Source organism: Bombina bombina, chromosome 1 (assembly GCF_027579735.1).
Source record: "Bombina bombina isolate aBomBom1 chromosome 1, aBomBom1.pri, whole genome shotgun sequence".
Lineage (NCBI taxonomy): Eukaryota > Metazoa > Chordata > Amphibia > Anura > Bombinatoridae > Bombina > Bombina bombina.
In genome coordinates this window covers 716,630,496-716,649,286 of record NC_069499.1, presented here as the reverse complement: position 1 = coordinate 716,649,286, position 18,791 = coordinate 716,630,496, and the positions used below count along the sequence as shown (strand labels likewise).

Genomic DNA, 18,791 nt, shown 5'->3' with positions numbered 1-18,791 from the left:
AAACAAACAAAAATTGTGTTTCTTTTGTTATACAGATGTTCCTGTAGTGAGAAAAAAATAATACAAAAAATGACTTTAATGCTCTGGAAGTCAGGGGTCATAACCCATAAATCAGTGGGAATGTTGCCTATCAGTCAATGAGCAATCACTTACTGTTAGTCTCAAAGTCAAAATAAACAGTTTTAACATAAACTTTTGTTCATGAAAAAAATAAATAATAATTATATATATATATATATATATATATATATATATATATATATATATATATATCTCAATAGTAAAAAATGCATGTGTGCTATTTTTTAGCATTCTTTGTCCCTTTAACTTTAGAGCAGGATTGTTTTAGTTCATCAACTTTCTTGTGCCAGATTTATTATGCTTTTAAATTACCTCTGAATCTCATTTCAGTGTCCTTATGACACACCAATGTCATAAGCTCTATTTATACACATGAAATTCCTTTACCTTTATAATGTAGGCTGTTTCAAGTTCCACCGCTGCATAATCTTTCATCTTTTTCTTAGATCTACAGTTTGGGGTACTCTTTAAATGGGCCAACATATAGATACACACAAACACACACACTCAGATTTTAAAAGGAATTGCAATTTTAATCTTTGATTTCCCTTATATCCCTGATAAGGAATCACATTCCCTTCCAAAGACATAAAGTATCTATAGTTGTTGTTTCCTATATTCAGAGAACTACCTTTAAGTTGTTGACTAGAATTTCCTCTCAGATGGGATCAGCCTGTGTATAGTGAAAGCTAAATGGTTAAGCACCTTTAAGCAACCAGAGCTATTTTTTAGAATATCTAAAAATCTTGATCTCTTGTAGTTTGTCCAGGGTCGGCTCCAGAACAAATGAAATGAGGGGGGCATTTTTTTTTCATGAGGGGGCACGCATTTACAGTCAAAATAAGAGCAGACCTACATATTCTGCAGGAAAGTATAGCTTCTGGCTGGCTTATCCCTAACTATTAACATTTGGAGAATATGCGCTAAATCACTAAGTAAAAGAATGAAGTCTAAATCCTATGCAGTGCACTAAAACAGAGACATTAAACTTGAGACCCCCAGTGCAATAGCTCCCTAAAAACAATTCACCCCTTAATCACCATGATCCAAAACCCTTAAACTCATTCTCAAATCTCAATCATGTCCTAAACAGCCATGCACCACAAACCCCCCAATGCAATTAACCCCTTTATTAGCAATAGCAGTGAGGATACTAGGTTTTCAGGTACTGGTAATTTTGTAGATTGGATTTAGCTATACCTGTTTTGCAATAACTAACAGATATCAGGCTACTTAATACAACCTATGTACTGTGAACCTATAAGAATATGATTGTATCATATAATAAATAAGTCTATAAATGGCTACCAGCTTCTATCGACGCCTCAAAAGTGCACTGTGATCTTAGGCTGGGCCTAAGATCACAGTGCACTTTTGAGGCGTCGATAGAAGCTGGTAGCCATTTATAGACTTATTTATTATATGATACAATCATATTCTTATTGTGGTCTATTGTTTAAGAAAATGAGTAACTGACGATAGGTAAAATTAATAGGGTTAAAGACAAGTCCAAAAAGTCTCTAACTTCCAATTCCAAATAAAAGGTTAAGACACGGAGCTCCTTGCAGATGCTTGATGCAGCCTCACAGTTCAGTAGCTAACTCTGCCCCCAGCATGCAGCATTACATAACAATTCACTATTTTATTTATTATTTTTAAAGTGTATGATCATATCAATATTTTTTGAGGGGCACAGCATTTCATTTGGGTGGGCATTGCCCCCCAATGCCCCCCTTGGAGCCAACCCTGAGTTTGTCACAATAATGATTACAGTGCATTCTGTATTTGCAGTAAGAAAACGGCATCTATAGAAATCATCTGCTTTTTGCTCATCTAAGTAACCAACTAAGACACTTTTAAAAAAAGGTTAAGAACTGTAAAACAAAACAACCTAGGGGCATTAAGGCATTAGATTGCAAATTGTATTTGATTTCCTGGGCATACATCAAGATTATTTCGGATTTACATTTCTGGATATACAGATACATTTCTGTACACACGTATCCAAATCACAATCTCCCACACATACATTACACACACTACATACACTATACACACTACACATACACAATGCAAAGCACTAAATTATGTTATTGAATAAGTAAATTGGGCCTAATTATTTTTTCCATAACATAATGTGGAAAAAAGGGTATGTATGTGTATATATATATATATATATATATATATATATATATATATATATATATATATATATATACACACACCTTTTATAGGATATTGGCAACAATATTATAGATGAAATGACAAGGCAAATAAAACAATGCAAGTCATATAATAGTGTTAACTGAGTATTAATGGGACTGTTTAGTTTTCACCTTCTTTTGCCCTGAACTAGATAAGTGCCTGTGCAGTTATTACACTACAAAACTGTCCTAGCCTGTAACATATAGGAGCTGTTGAAAAGCAATAGATATAAACACCAGCTTGGAATGATATGAATTTTAATGCATTTTGCCCAAGGGAAAGGTTAAGAAGAGATTCCCAAGTTCAAGGAATTATGCTGCCCATGTATTTAATTCAGGTTGGTTATATTGAACCTAAGGTTCAGATATCAGTTCACAGCTGAGTAGCAGCTGCGGAAACATCTGTAGCTTTCTGATGAGGAATGCAGAGTACCTGAAACCCTGCACTGAAGCAGGAAAATAAAAATTATACATGCAAATTTTGTTGCATTCTTTGCATTCATTTGAAAACGCAAAACAAGCAGCCTCTTTAATGAATAAACATTTGTTAAAGAGATGGTAAACTGTACATGTTTTAAAATCAGGTACAGAATCTAAGAAATATTTTAGTTGGACTTTAACTGATCGCTTCTAATGAAGATGTGCTGTAATTTATTTTTTAATCTAGCCGTGCCATTCTAATCCCCCACTCTCTGGCCGCCCACATAAGAACTTGTGTTTTTTTGTGAAATAACGGTTTAAACTGTAATCCAATCGGTGCTCTAGCTACAAAAAAGTGCTGTATGACTAGACAACTGATTTGAGAACAGTTCAAACCATTAGCTCACGAAAAAAAAAAATATGAAGTGGGCGGCTGGAGCACGGAGTATCAGAATGGCACGGCTAGATTAAAAAGTAAATTACAGCACATCTTCATTAGATGTGATCAATTAAAGTCCATCTAAACATTATTTTTAACAAATTTCAAATGACCCCATGTAAGATAAAAATGAAGCAAAATCAGTTTTTTGTATGACAAGCAATTTGCACCAAATTTTTTGACTGTAATGGCTGGTTATTTATAGTGTGCTCCTAAACGGGCGAATTAGCGGGTTTGCGGGCAAGCGATAAATTAGCGCTCCACTTGTAATCTGGCCCTAAATTTATATTTAGTGATGGTTTTACCATAGGGTAGTGATCTACAGATCACACACAGAAAGCAATAGACATGCAAGTGCTGAATCAATTAGCAGTTTGCTTGGCAACAAGTATCCTGTTTATTAAAGGGCTGTCTTCTTTGGCTGCAACTTAGTCCTTGGTTTTTCCAGCTGTTAATGGTAAAAGATGTGAAAGCAGTTTCACAGAGAACAAGTGTACTGCAGTAATATAGCATATGTTATCAGTATGTTTGCAGTGTTTGATCAGATGTACCTGTCAGAAAAGAAAATAACATTGTTAAAATGTAAAATCCTTTTTTTTATTCTTTATTTTCTATTACTAAAGTAGGTAATCCCAATAGAGATCAGATGCACCCAACCGCTAATTTACTGTTGTGCTGTATTTGACTCCCAAGGGATTTAGCATATAACAGTTATATTACGTCAGATTAGCTTTCTATTTATTTGTCACCTGCAGATGTTAGATGTCCTTGTGTGCAGGTTGTTTATCTGCTATCTCTAGGTGGGATTACATGCAATACCTAAAGCAATCATGTGATCCAGGATACAAAAACAGCATGCTCTAAATTGTTATGCAGACACCTGTTTGTCAGCTATAAGGATTGAAGCTCTTGATCAGAACACAGTCTGTGTGCTAGTCAGCAGCAGCAGCAGATGCATGTAGCCATCATCAGTGGTTTCCCTGCTTGGGAGCTGTTATGCTTAAAGGGACATGAAACCCAACATTTTTCTTTCATGATTTAGGTAGAACATACAATTTTAAACAACTTTCCAGTTTACTTCTATTATCAATTTTGTTTCATTCTCTTTGTATCATTTGTTGAAGGAACAAAAATGCATTACTGGTTTCTAACTGAACACACGAGTGAGCCAATGACAATCAGTTTATCTATGCAGCCACCAATCAGCAGCTAGAACCTATGTTCTTTGCTGCTCCTGAGCTTACCTAGATAAACCTTTCAGCAAAGGATAACAACACAAGGAAGCAATTTAAATAATAGAAGTAAATTGGAAAGTTGTTTAAAATGTTATGCTCTGTTTAAATCACGAATGTCTAATTATGCCTTTACTGTCCCTTTAAGGCTTTCGCAGTGGATTTTACCTATGTGTTTAGACCCTTTGAGGGGTTAAATAAATAGTAAACTAGGATCAGTAATGCAAAAATGAAATGTTCTAATTATTTACAACATTCCAGCCAGCAAACAGGGAAAAAAAACGTTCTGTCATTTATCAAATAATTGTCCGGGATTGGTGAGCTAGTGGAATATATATATATATATATATATATATATATATATATATATATATATATATATATATATATATATATATATATATTAGTAATAAATAGTATAGCCAACCTACAGTAATGACAGCTTTGGTAAATATATTGTTAACACATGTTAAGAATATGGACATAGACAAATTATATGTATTTAATACATCTATTAATAATTCTGCTATCAAATAGAAGTCATATAGTGTTGAAACTGACAGTACTAATTTTAAACAGAAAAGGCAAGAGATGACACGGAGATCTAACCTTCTATATAAATAGTTTGATTATCTTTCATGGAAAGGGAATGTTATGCAAGTTTTTAACACAATCTGAGATAAATAGTCACAAACAACATGACAGCTTAGTGTATTTCTATATATTCCAGATGTCTCAGTGTATGAATGTATTGTGCCTTACATAATGATTTCATCTGCATCTCATGGCTGGGAAAATTTAGCAAACTTCAATGTGTTGTAGATTAAAACAAAATACTTTTATGCAATGCAGTTTTATTAGGATATAGCCAAAAGCTGACTGCGTCCAAAAGGCTGGACAGAGAGTCTCAATATTTAACCCAGTTAGGCTATGTATATATTGGACTAGATTACAAGTGGAGCGCAAAATATCGCTTTATTATTATTATTATTATTATCGGTTATTTGTAGAGCGCCAACAGATTCCGCAGCGCTAGAGTGCGCTGGTATTACAAGTTATCTGCAATGCAAACGCAACCTCACGTTCGCATTGCATGGAAGCATTGCGTTCGTGAGAACGTGTTTCCATAGGCTCCAATGGGAGCCTCGTTCTATTTGCCATGAGACACGGCATGAGAGCATAACGCAGAGAAGGGGGTAAGTCACGCAGCGATGGGCAGCAAATGTTAAATATATATATGTATAAGTTATAAAAAATTAAATCACAAAACAGAACTGCACACACTGGATTTATCTAAAAAAATAGAAAATGTATTTACATACGGTGACAATTCGGGGTCCACAAACCCCTTCCTCAAACCAATATACACATATTAACACATAAATATATCAAGGAATTGTACTTATAATATACTGCCTTGTCCTGAGAATAAAATGATAACAACAACTATCTTTTTTTCAACTGCAGTCTAAACCCAACCATTGCACTGCATCTTAAAGGCAAAAGATATACACAGGCATATAGAAGTGACTTTTGTACTTTTATTTTTTTAAGGCAGCCATTTTCTCTCCATTTCCTTCCCCTGTTAAAGTGAATGTCAACTTTCAAGAATGAGTGCCCGGTTTTTAAAAATACTATTAAAAACTGGGGCACATTCATTCATGAAAGTTTGCATTTCACCGGTTTTGTTAAAATACTTACCTTTTCTTCTTGAAGCCGGAGAAGCGATTCCCCCTCCTGCCGCTCGTCTATTCTTACGCCAGCAATGACGAATACGGCATCCTCCAATCACGGCTTCCCCCTCAGGGGAATCATTGCCTGAGGCAACACCGTGATTGAAGGAAGCCGGATTCGTCATTGCTGACGTAAGAAGTGAGGAGCGGCAGGAGGGGGAATCGCTTCTCCGGCTTCAAGAAGAAAAGGTAAGTATTTTAACAAAACGGGTGAAATGTAAAATTTCATGAATGAGAGTGCCCCTGTTTTTAATAGTATTTTTAAAAACCGGGCACTCATTCTTGAAAGTTGACATTCACTTTAAGTGCAGCCTGGGTCTAATGGTCCCATCAGGACCCATTATAGAACCAGCCCTGAATATCTGTAATAGAAAAACTTTTCAATATATTTTTTAATATTTATTTTGTCCCCATTTTTCTGTAATTTAACTATGAATATTCTAACTTTCCAATTGCTGTTAAAATTGGAAGTGCAGACTTCAGGCATAATATAGTTATATCCACCACAGTCATTGGTTGCACACTTTAGTTACCCAATTTTTCCTGTCTCTAAGGAGAGAAGGAAACCTAAGTTACAACATGGCCACCCTCAATCTTTTATGAACACTAACATTTTATGCTTATTTTTTAATATTTAATCAATTAATACAATTTAAAAATGCATCTGCATTTTATTCTCAGGTTAATCTTTGTTTTGAATATATAATTTATCTACCATTTATTTAGGGTATAATATACCTTTAAACGATTTCTGTGTTTTGTTTTCTTGCAGACTGTAAGCACACTTACCACCTCTGCAGGCAGCAATGAGTCTGGGATCTACTTTTGTGTGGCTTCAAACAAAGCTGGTTTTGATGAAAGAACCATGCGCTTCATCCTATCAGGTAATAGTGTTTTCCGTATGGCTAGAGCACTGATTGGAGAACAGTTCACACAAAAAATGAGTTATGAAGTGGGTGGGAGCTGTAGTGCGGGGTATTAGAATGACACAGCTAGATTAAAAAGTAAGTTACAGCGCATCTTCATTAGAAGTGATCAATTAAAGTCCAACTAAAATGTTGCTTAGGTGTTGCTTAGGTTCTGGACCTGATTTAAAAACATGTAAAGTTTATCATCAATTTTACATTTATATTTTACTATATGGTCCCATTTATTTGTATCTATGTGGTTCTATTCTGTTAGCTCTGTATTTATTTGCTGATATTATGTGAAATAATTGCATTAATTTCTAAAACACCAACAAATTTAAAGTGAAAGTAAATCCTAGCGTTTTACAAATGCTAGGATTTACTATTGAAACAAATAAAGGACACTTTCATTCATGAAGTATAAGATACTTCATGTAGAAAGCTCCTTTATTTGATTCAATCGATCATTGCTCTTAGCTCCTACAGCAGAGCATGGCTACAAATTATTTTGGCTAAGAGGTTACGTTTTCACCTCTTAGCCAATAGCCGTGCGGTAAATCCAGCTCCCATGGGCGCCAAGTCGGATTTACAGCACGGCTATTGGCTAAGAAGTGAAAACATCACCTCTTAGCCAAAAATTTTTTTTAGCTGTGGGCTGCTGTAGCAGCTAAAAACGGTGATCGATTTAATCAAATAAAGGAGCTTTCTACATGAAGTATCCTTTACTTCATGAATGAAAGTGCCCTTTATTTGTTTCAATAGTAAATCCTAGCGTTTGTAAAATGCTAGGATTTACTTTCACTTTAAAGGGAAAAATTACTTATTTTTTGTTGTTATACTAGGTAATTTAATCTCTTTATTATTATTATTATTATTAAAACACTTGGGAATGTTTGATGTACTGACATCAGTTTTATAAAAGGTGTATTACTGTCTCATCACAGATCATATAGTTATGTTTAAAAACCAAAAACAAATTAAATGATAAAAAGAGTTAAAAAATCTTCTTAATTAGGCACCACTTTCATTTACGCATGCATTTCAAATCTAATGTCATTTAAATGAAATTTGCATCAGGCCAGCATGCGTATGAAAGGATCACTAACTACCCATAAGTCTTTGACATTGTCCATGAGCCACTGCTGCACATATGACTCATACTGTCTCACTGTTTCCATAGAAACTGGAGACCTCTGAAACAGTTATTTTACAGTTACTATGGAAACAAAGATGAGCTTGCAGATTTACCAAACCATTTGTGTGTTCCGTTTTTTATTTTTTTATAAATAATTTGTTTCCAGTTTTCTAAATTCTAAATCACTATTAATTTATATAACTAATAATTTCCATAACTATGATGTAAATGGTTTTCTTATTTTCCCCCAATTCCAGTCCATCAGAATTTCAATTTGATAAAATTGCAGACTCTGGACCTCTGGACTTAACACTGCTATGTTTCTAAAAACAAAAACAAAAATAAAAAAATCTGCATATTGTTCTTAAGCTTATGTTTGTTTTGAGTACATTATTCTGGCTAGCAATCACTTAGTGTTAATGTCCCTTTTAAGGTTTTGTGTAGGTTAAAGGGCCATAATACCCAAATGTTTAAACACTTGAAAGTGATGCAGTATAGCTGTAAAAAGCTGACTAGAAAATATCCCCTGAACATCTCTATGTAAAAAAGAAAGATATTTTACCTCAAAAGTTTCTCAGTAGCCACATCCCATTGTAAAGGACTTCTAAGCAGCAAATTAGTATGTCTGTCCCGGGACAGCGGAAGGAGTGAGCTTAGATGCACTCTCATGTTATTTCCCTATTCAGTGTAAGGAAGTTTACAATGAAATCTCATGAGAGTTAAGTCAAATCTCATGAAATCACAGTAAAAGAGTTCATGACCTCAGCACTGCTGATGCTGATTGACTGCTGTTCATTTCTTCATTTTTTTTTTACCTGCAGCTGAGCAGCAGCTGAGTATAACTTTTTACACAGAACTTACTCTGCTGAGCTGAGGAAATTTTGAGGTAAAATATCTTCCTTTTTTACATAGAGATGCTAAGGTGATATTTTCCTGTCAGCTTTTTACAGTTATACTGCATCAGTTTCAAGTGATGTAGCATATGAGTATTATGTCCCTTTAAGTAGAATGCTGAGTAACACAATTGTTTTTTGGTTAAATCATAGGTTAAAACTACAACTCAGATCACTTTTAAGTTATGAAATTTGTATACAACTTATCATGGTATCAAATTGAGTGTACTGATATTAATTTAAATGATTACTTTCTGTTATAATTTTTAAGCTAAACAACTAACATATTAAAGTTAATAAACATTAATTAAAACCTACTGGCCTATATTTTCTCCAAAACGAAGTTTCATAACGTTCTAAAAGTTATATCTTTTATTCGCCGATGATGTCACGTTATCCTGCCCACTATTTTCAGCACTGAGTGTTCAAAATACTTAAACCAATAACTTTGTGTTTAATGCGCCATTTTGAAACCTAGGTATTGTAAACGGATTGGTACAGAGCAAAGGATACCCACGGAGTGGGTTTGGAAAACAATTAAATTTGCAGACAAGATTTCTGATATACGGTAGAGATATGTTAATGAAATGCTATTGATAAAAAGTGTATTTGGGGTAGTTAGTTAGTAACAGGCATAGAAAATATTTACTTACAGTGGCCCTTTAAGTGAAAATAAATTGTATTCAAACACATCAGGCAGTCATCATCATCAACATTGTATCAGTTATCTGTTGTATCATTTGCTACCATGAAAGGCTGTAAAAATCATGAGAAAGTCTCATTGAAAAACCTGCATTTCTTAAAGGGATATGAAACCCCAAAAATGTATTTTGTTCCCATGATATCCTTTGTTGAAGAGCTTCTGGAGCACTACATGACAGAGGAAAGTACTGCAATCTAGTGCTCTTGCAAATGGATAACATTCTTGAAAAACTGCTGCCATATAGAGCTCAAGAAATGGCCGGCTCCTAAGCTTTATGACCCTACTTTTCAACAAATAATACCAATAGAACAAAGAAAAATTGACAATAGAAGTAAATTAGACAGTTGTTTAAAATCCTATGCTCTTTCTGAATTATGAAAGAAAAAATTGTGGTTTCATATTTCCTTAAAGATGTTAAAATGTTGTATTCATGTCATTCATGTAGATTTATTAATTCAAATATTTGCTCTTCACCTGAGCATCCTTCCGTTTTTTTACAGCACTTTTGTGACATTGACACAGGTTCAATTGATTGTTAAAGGGATACCCACATTTTTTCTTTCATGATTCAGATAGAACATGCAATTTTAAGCAACTTTCGAATTTACTGCTATTATTAACTTTTCTTCATTCTCATGCTATTTTTTATTTGAACAAGCAAGAATGTAAGCTTAAGAGCCGGCCCATTTTTATTTCAGCACCTAGGTAGCTCTTGCTGATCGGTTACTAAATGTAGCAAACCAATCAGCAAGCTCTACCAAGGTGCTGAACCAAAAATGGGCTGGCTCTTAACCTTCTATTCCTGCTTTTTCAAATGGAGATAGCAAGAGAACGAAGAAAAATAGAGAATAGGAATAAATTAGAAAGTTGCTTAAAATTACATGCTCTGTCTGAATAATGAAAGAAAAAAAATTGTGTTTTGTATCCCTTTAATCAATAAATGCAAGGTATATCTTTATATTTAGCTCTATCTATCTATCTATCTATCTATCTATCTATCTATCTATATATATATATATATATATTGTGTGTATATATATATATATATATATTGTGTGTGTGTGTATATATATATATATATATATATATATATATATATATATATATATATATATATATATATATATATATATATATATATATATATATATATATATATATATATATATATATATATATATATATATATATATATATATGTGTGTGTGTTGTGTGTATACAGTGATAGTTATACTGAATGCCTATATTTGAGAGTGGATATAGGATTTTGATATAGAGCATCCTGTAAGCTGTCCTGTGGTTGTTGGTTGAGAGTGCTGATCAATTGAGGAGGGTATGTGTGTAATAAATAAATAAGTAGAATGCAAATTAACACAATTGTTTTTTTGGTTTAATCATAGGTAAAAAGTACAACTCAGATCACTTTTAACTTATGATATTCAATTAGTTACGTTTGGTGCCCAATACATGATATTGCACATATCAAATTAGAACAGATAGCAATGCGTTTAAACAATAATTATAATCACAACCCTTAGGAAACACATTGCAATATGATTATTTAAAATATTTGTATAATTGTAATCTATGTGTATAGTGTTTTGTTATGATAAAGTTATCTCACTGGATTAAATAAAAGGTACCTCTGGGGACTGGATGTTGCTATTCACACTTACACACTTACACCTCAGCCCAACATGCTGAATTCATACAGCCTCTATTGCGCTTCTGAGATATCTTGTCTTGTGGTTGTATCTCATTATTTCAATGCTAATGAGATTGCCTCATTTTTATTTATGAGTTATTAGAGTGGACTGTTTTGTAGAGGGATTTTTTTTATTTTTATTTATTTGTTCTGTAAGGTTTTGAATACATTTTAATGATGCGGGTATCTTTCACAGTAAAACTTTTCTATGTTCTGAGAAGTGCTTGTTTACAGGGCAGACCTATCTCTATTTGTTAGAATCGAGCTGATCTCACAATTTTTTTATGCAAAAATTGTAGATAATTTAGCGCTCTGGGATAAGCACAGTGCAGAGTTTATTTAGGAAATGATTGCATCTTTACATGTGTCTAATAATGCTGATTCAGTTTTCTAGGTACTTAGTAATACAGTATAACCTTAGCAGCTGTAATAAATAATACTCCTGAAGTATTTTACTCTGTTTGGATTCAAATAACCAAAATGTTCCTGTCCTAAGAATATCTGTCTTCTTTCAAAATAAGCTTTACCATCTTATCATTTTCATGTCTGCCAATGAGGCATATAATCTGCTGAGAAGATCTCTAGTATACGTTTACAGTTCACATAAGCTTTGAATTATAAAGTTGATTTTTACCTGGCTTAGTATATTGTACAAAATTAATTATGTTTGCTTAGATGTGCAATTAAACTGTGATTTATTGAAAGCTGGAAACCTGTGTAGAATCTTTTGTCATGCAACATTTAAAAGATGCCAAAAAAAAGTTCTGAGCATTTTTTTGTTAACTTTTCGCACATAAATGTAATCAGCCTGTACAATTTATTGCTTGTTATATCCATAGATGTCAGCTGAATTATTTTTTTTTATTGGGGGAATAAAAACTCTTTGACTGTAATAATTTTAATGTGTGTTTACCATATGAACACCTACCACATTTTAGAGTTAGAGCATTAAGTAACTACCATTTTTACAATGACTTTGTAATATTTAGATTGAAGCTTCAATACCTTAATAAGACGGAGACTTGTCTGTAAAATAACTAAATCAATGCTACAGTGTAAAGCACTCATTACATTTTGCTAATATGTGGCAATTAATGTGAGTGTGTTTTGAACATTATTTTTATTAATGAAAAATTGGAAATAGGAATACAAATTTAAAAAATGTGGTCATACAGCCGCTATATACCACTAAATAATAGTCCTGTTGTATATTAATTTGTATATTAATATTCTAGACTATGCCCTTGTTTTAGAGCATACAGTGTTTGTATATTACAGTAATAATCAAATCCCGGATTCTAAATTGTAATGGTGGTTTAATCTATATTTGTTTATATTTGAACTTTAATATTTGAACTTTATTTATTGGCGATATGAATAATAACCATATTCTAGTTTGAGATATCTTGTATTATTCATTGCTAGAGCTAAATATATTATAAAATAAAACACAATAGGACCAGATTACAAGTGGCGTGGATTTTTTTTTTTCTTGCGCGCAAACACATCTCAATGTAAGCTTTTAACACGGACAGGTTAGTGTGCATATTACAAGTTGAAAGTAATTTGCATGCAAGCAAAACCCGATGCATGCTAACGTTAGGACTTCAGATATCGCAGTTTCAATGGATCGTGTTTTAAAAAAAATTGCTTGTATGCTTACCTGATACTACTTAAGATTTACAGCACTAAACCTGAAGGTAGTTATGAATATTTCACATTCCAATTTTCTTCACATAGAAGAAAATGTTCTTGTTATTTTTAAATATACTGTATATATATATATATGTATGATTATTTTTTGTAAAATATATATATCTATACCTATATACATATATATATATATATATATATATATATATATAAACACAGATATATATATATATATATATATATATATATATATATATATATATATATAAACACAGATATATATATATATATATATATATATATATACATAGAACATTTTTGGAAAACATTGGAATATGCAATATTTACATTAAAGCACAGTAAAACATAATACAAAAATATTTAAATCGAATAAATATTCATTTTCACGTTTAAAGGTATTTGTCTGGGAAGTATATACAGTATATGTGTGTGTGTGTGTGTGTATTTTTGTATATTTATGTGTTCTTATGTGTATATATCATGTATGTATGTATATACATATATCAGGGGCAATCAAGGCACTTATCTAGGGCAGCAGATTGCGAGGGCTAAGCACTCTTTGAGTCTCTGTTTTATTTATATATATATATATATAATTATTACTGCTCACGTGTATACTGTGTACACATGTGCTAATTCATATAGACACATAAATACGCATGTATATATATATATATAATTATTACTGCTCACGTGTATACTGTGTACACATGTGCTAATTCATATAGACACATAAATACGCATGTATATATATATATATATATTATTACTGCTCGCGTGTATACTGTGTACACATGTGCTAATTCATATAGACACATAAATACGCATGTATATATATATATATATATATATATATATTATTACTGCTCACGTGTATACTGTGTACACATGTGCTAATTCATATAGACACATAAATACGCATGTATATATATATATATATATATATATATATATTATTACTGCTCACGTGTATACTGTGTACACGTGCTAATTCATATAGACACATAAATACGCATGTATATATATATATATATATATATTATTACTGCTCGCGTGTATACTGTGTACACATGTGCTAATTCATATAGACACATAAATACGCATATATATATATTATTACTGCTCACGTGTATACTGTGTACACATGTGCTAATTCATATAGACACATAAATACGCATGTATATATATATGTATATATATATATATATTATTACTGCTCACGTGTACACATGTGCTAATTCATATAGACACACAAATACGCATGTATATATATATGTATATATATATATATTATTATTACTGCTCACGTGTATACTGTGTACACATGTGCTAATTCATATAGACACATAAATACGCATGTATATATATATATATTATTATTACTGCTCACGTGTATACTGTGTACACATGTGCTAATTCATATAGACACATAAATACGCATGTATATATATATATATATATATATAATAACTGCTCACATTTATACTGTGTACACATGTGATAATTCATATAGACACATAAATACGCATATATATATATTATTACTGCTCACGTGTATACTGTGTACACATGTGCTAATTCATATAGACACATAAATATGCATGTATATATATATATATATATATATATATATATATATATATATATAGTATATACACACACAAATACATATTTAGAGATAGTTTTTCTCTTAGTTCCATTTTTACTTTGACACATATCTATAGTAGTGCCATTGGTTCCTCATACATAAATGTGGACGGAGTCTACATTTTCATAAAGTATGTCTAGTTTGATCTGATTATCCATGTGATAAGCATAAGGAAATCTAAGTGCTGGATCACTCTTTTTTTTAAATTGAAGCCACTGTATACTTGTACAAAACACATATTTAAATTTTCGTTTAAAGGGACACAAAATCCAAAATATTTATTTTGTGATTTAGGTAAAGCATGGACTTTTAAACAACTTTCCAATTAGCTTCTATTAGCAAATTTTCTTTATTCTCTTTTTGTATCCCTTGTTGAAAAGCAGGAACGTAATCTCAGGAGTGAGCATGTGTCAGCAGCATTCTATGGAAGAAGTTTTGCAAGAGCCATAGATAGCAGCAATTCTCCTGCCATGTAGTGCTCCAAAACTGTGCACACTACCTATCTAGAGATCTCTTACACAAAAGAATGACATGAGAACAAAGCAAATTTGATAATAGAAGTAAACTGGAAGCTTTTTTAAATTGTAAGCTCTGTCTGAATCGCAAACAATAATAATATGAGTTTCATATCCATTTAACTTGAGCCCTTACTGTCACTACTGATCTACTTTTACAGGAGTAGTGATATTTTAAAGGCAAAGCTTTTGATGTGCTTTCCTTACTTTTGTTTGGTTTTAAGATACAAGCGATTGTTTGTGTAATCTTAAAGGGGCATTATATAGTTAATACATTTAATAAGTTATTCCCTGCCTTCTTCTAGTCATTGGTTCACCATGTTGAAATCTACCTTTCAATGCATTCAATGTGTTTGCTTTTGTGCAGTAACTCATCTTCTGAAACCTACAGTGATTTCCAAAATGGAGAATACTCATCACAGACATTATGGCTACAAATAACGTGTTCTTAAATGTTTAAGATCATGGGGCCGATTTAAGAAGTAGCGTATGCTGCAGTTTCCGCGCAAGCCTTTGCCGGAAACTTAAGTTAAGAAGCAGCGGTCTTACCTCTGAGGTGGCGGACAGCAATCATCCCGATCGGATACGATTGGGATGATTGACACCCCCTGCTAGCAGTCGATTGACCGCGAATGTGCAGGGTGCGGACAACAACCCAAAGACACCCCTCTGAAATCCATGGATGCAGTGCCAGATACATGTTATGTTGCTAAAAAATAAAAAATAGTCTTTGTCAAACAATTTAAAAAAAAAATGAATAAATAAAATCATAACATTAGAGGGACACTGAACCCAAATTTTCATTTTCCTAAGAGGAAACTCTAGTTTATTGTGTGGCTTTTGCTACAAAATTGGTGGATTTTACCTTAGTTTTTCAGTAAGTAGACGTGGTGCCTTCAATTTTTATTGTGTCTTTCAAAAAATGCATTGTATACATTTTCATTATTTATGTCATAAGGTTTAGATCATTTATAAATATTACACTATCTAGTGAAAGAGACAAAAATGTAACAATATTTATTTTGGCCAGCCAATCAGAACATGTATGTAGATATATTCTGAGCAGAGCAATGTTGTAAATATCTTTTCTAATATTTTAGCTTAGTGAGTGTTAACTTTTACCAAAAGCATAAGTTTTTATTTTTTTATAATTTTAATACAAAAAAATGTATTTGGATATTAAATAATGTAAATGGAAACCCCTTTTCCCCCTTTCAAGCCTGTGTATTAGGTCTAAAAATATATATTTGTGTGGGAGGCACAATATTTTTTAAACACAATCCTCCTAGTGGTATTTTCAATTCTAGGTGCATACATCAGGTGGATAATTGAGGAAGGGGGGCAGTCAAATTCTTCATAGTGTATTTACATAACTAGAAACAGTTCATTCTTAAATATTTCCCAAAAAGCACAGATTTATTGTCCAATATGATTTGAGTTTAGTTTCTGGCTTCCTTTTGAAGACAGTGAAATTGTTACCTCATGTTTGGGCTAAATAATAAATATATATCTGTATAATAGGTTCCAGAGCACAGTAGCCCTGTCAGAACTGTATTCGTATTCCTATAACACACAAAGCTTGCTATGTGCTTTGCATGCACTGCCTACAAATGTAATAGGGGCATACATGATTTGAGCGGTATTATATAATACAGATTCAAATGATTATCTAAATCTTTTCATTGTGGTGATTTGCATCAATAGCTAGCTGCAGATAATTGATAACATGTCTGAAGTGACATACAGTGACTGCAAATGATTTTTTGCCGTTCTATTTAGACATCTTGAGCACAAGTAAAGTGGCTCCAAATACTGAACTGAACTTAAAGGGAAACTTTGTATATACACATTTTTCTATCATTCACATGAAAGAACATTTAAACAATGTCAATATATTGTCTGATAAAAGTGTGAGGTAAAAGCTGTAGCAATTGACAGCTGTATCAGTTGTGTACTTCCTGCTAATACTCATTAGCTGATTGTTACTTCTTACTAAATGCTCATTGGCTGATAGGTACTTCCTGCTAATGTTCATTTGACTATGAGCATTTTTACCTAAAATCTAATGAGTCCTAGGCCTCTATTTATCAAAGGTCTTGCGGACCTGATCCGGCAGTGCGGATCAGGTCCGCAAGACCTCGCTAAATGAGGAGAGCAATACGCTCGCAAGAGCTGCTGGTGCAATGCCGCCCCCTGCTGACTCGCAGCCAATCGGCCGCCAGCAGGGAGGTGTCAATCAACCCGATCGTACTCGATCGGGTTGAATTGTGGCGATTCCTGTCCGCCTGCTCAGAGCAAGTGGACAGGGTTATGGAGCAGCGGTCTTTAGACCGCTGCTCCATAACTTGTGTTTCTGGCGAGTCTGAAGACTCGCCAGAAACACGGGCTCCATACAGAGCTTGATAAATATGGGCCATTGGATGAAAATACCCAATTAAGGGCTAGGTTACAAGTGGAGCACAAATTCTTCCTTTTGCGGGTGCGTGATAAATAACCAACCAATAAAAAATCCATTACCGCTCAGAAAATGAACCAGAGAGCAGATCTCTGTTTAAATCTAAAAGCGCCCTAAATGCCTCCAGGATAAAGGGTGTTTTAGTTTTTAATGAAAAAAAATAGCATTTTTTTTCATAAAAAAACTTCTGCACTAGGCATTTGCAGTCTACAGGAACTGTAAATATATATTTATATGTTAATATGTGTATTGGATCTGATGTCTGGTTAATTTTATAAATGCTAATTGCTACCGCAAGCTTGCAGTATCAATAACCAGTCACTTGTAATGGCTGTTTAATTATCGTAATGGGCAAATTATCATTTATAACTTTTATATAAATAAAAAATTGTTGTTTTTTTTTTACAGAAATTAAAACTAGAGTGATGACAGAACCAGAGACAGCTATTCTGATTGGAAGCGATGTAAGCTTGGTCTGCATGGCAGAAAAGTATGTATATATGAAGCTGTCCTGGTTTTATCCATCAGGAGAGTTGGTGCCTCCAAATCTCACAGAGTTCTGGTATGAAAGACACACTGTCTTCCTGTCACTTACACTGAAGAATGTGACTCAGAAAGAGGCTGGAGTCTATAAATGCAGAGCTCTGCACCGCTATCATAGCAAGGAAGTGGAAACGAGAGACAATCACCTTGTGGTTTTAGGTGAGCAGTGAGATATACAAAAAAGTCATTACTCTGTGATTAAAGTAACACATTTGCCGTGACATTTCTTTGAAATACCATGCTAGTACTTAGTATTAAAGTAACACTAAAGTCAAAATTAAACTATAATGATTCAAATAGAGCACACAATTTTAAACAAATGTCTATTTACTTCCACATCATTTTAAATGGGGACTTTATGAGGCACAAGCTCCAACCGAATATGTGCAAGAATTCACAGAGTATATGTATATGCATTTTGTAATTGGCTAATGGCTGTCACATGATGCAGCATGAAGGACATTTTTTTTTAAATTCAAACTTAGTGCTTTTGCATTGTCTTT

The 18,791-nt window shown here is 33.0% G+C and overlaps 1 protein-coding gene across 1 annotated transcript in view; it reads left to right on the top strand.

The window, feature by feature from the left end:
- Positions 1–18,791, top strand: part of LOC128645900 (vascular endothelial growth factor receptor kdr-like) — a 353,579-nt gene that overhangs the window by 248,884 nt on the left and 85,904 nt on the right. Inside the window, exons 12-13 of the mRNA XM_053699216.1 lie at positions 6,882–6,993; positions 18,154–18,447. Coding sequence (XP_053555191.1) covers positions 6,882–6,993; positions 18,154–18,447 — 406 coding nt within the window. The remainder of the gene's footprint in view (positions 1–6,881; positions 6,994–18,153; positions 18,448–18,791) is intronic.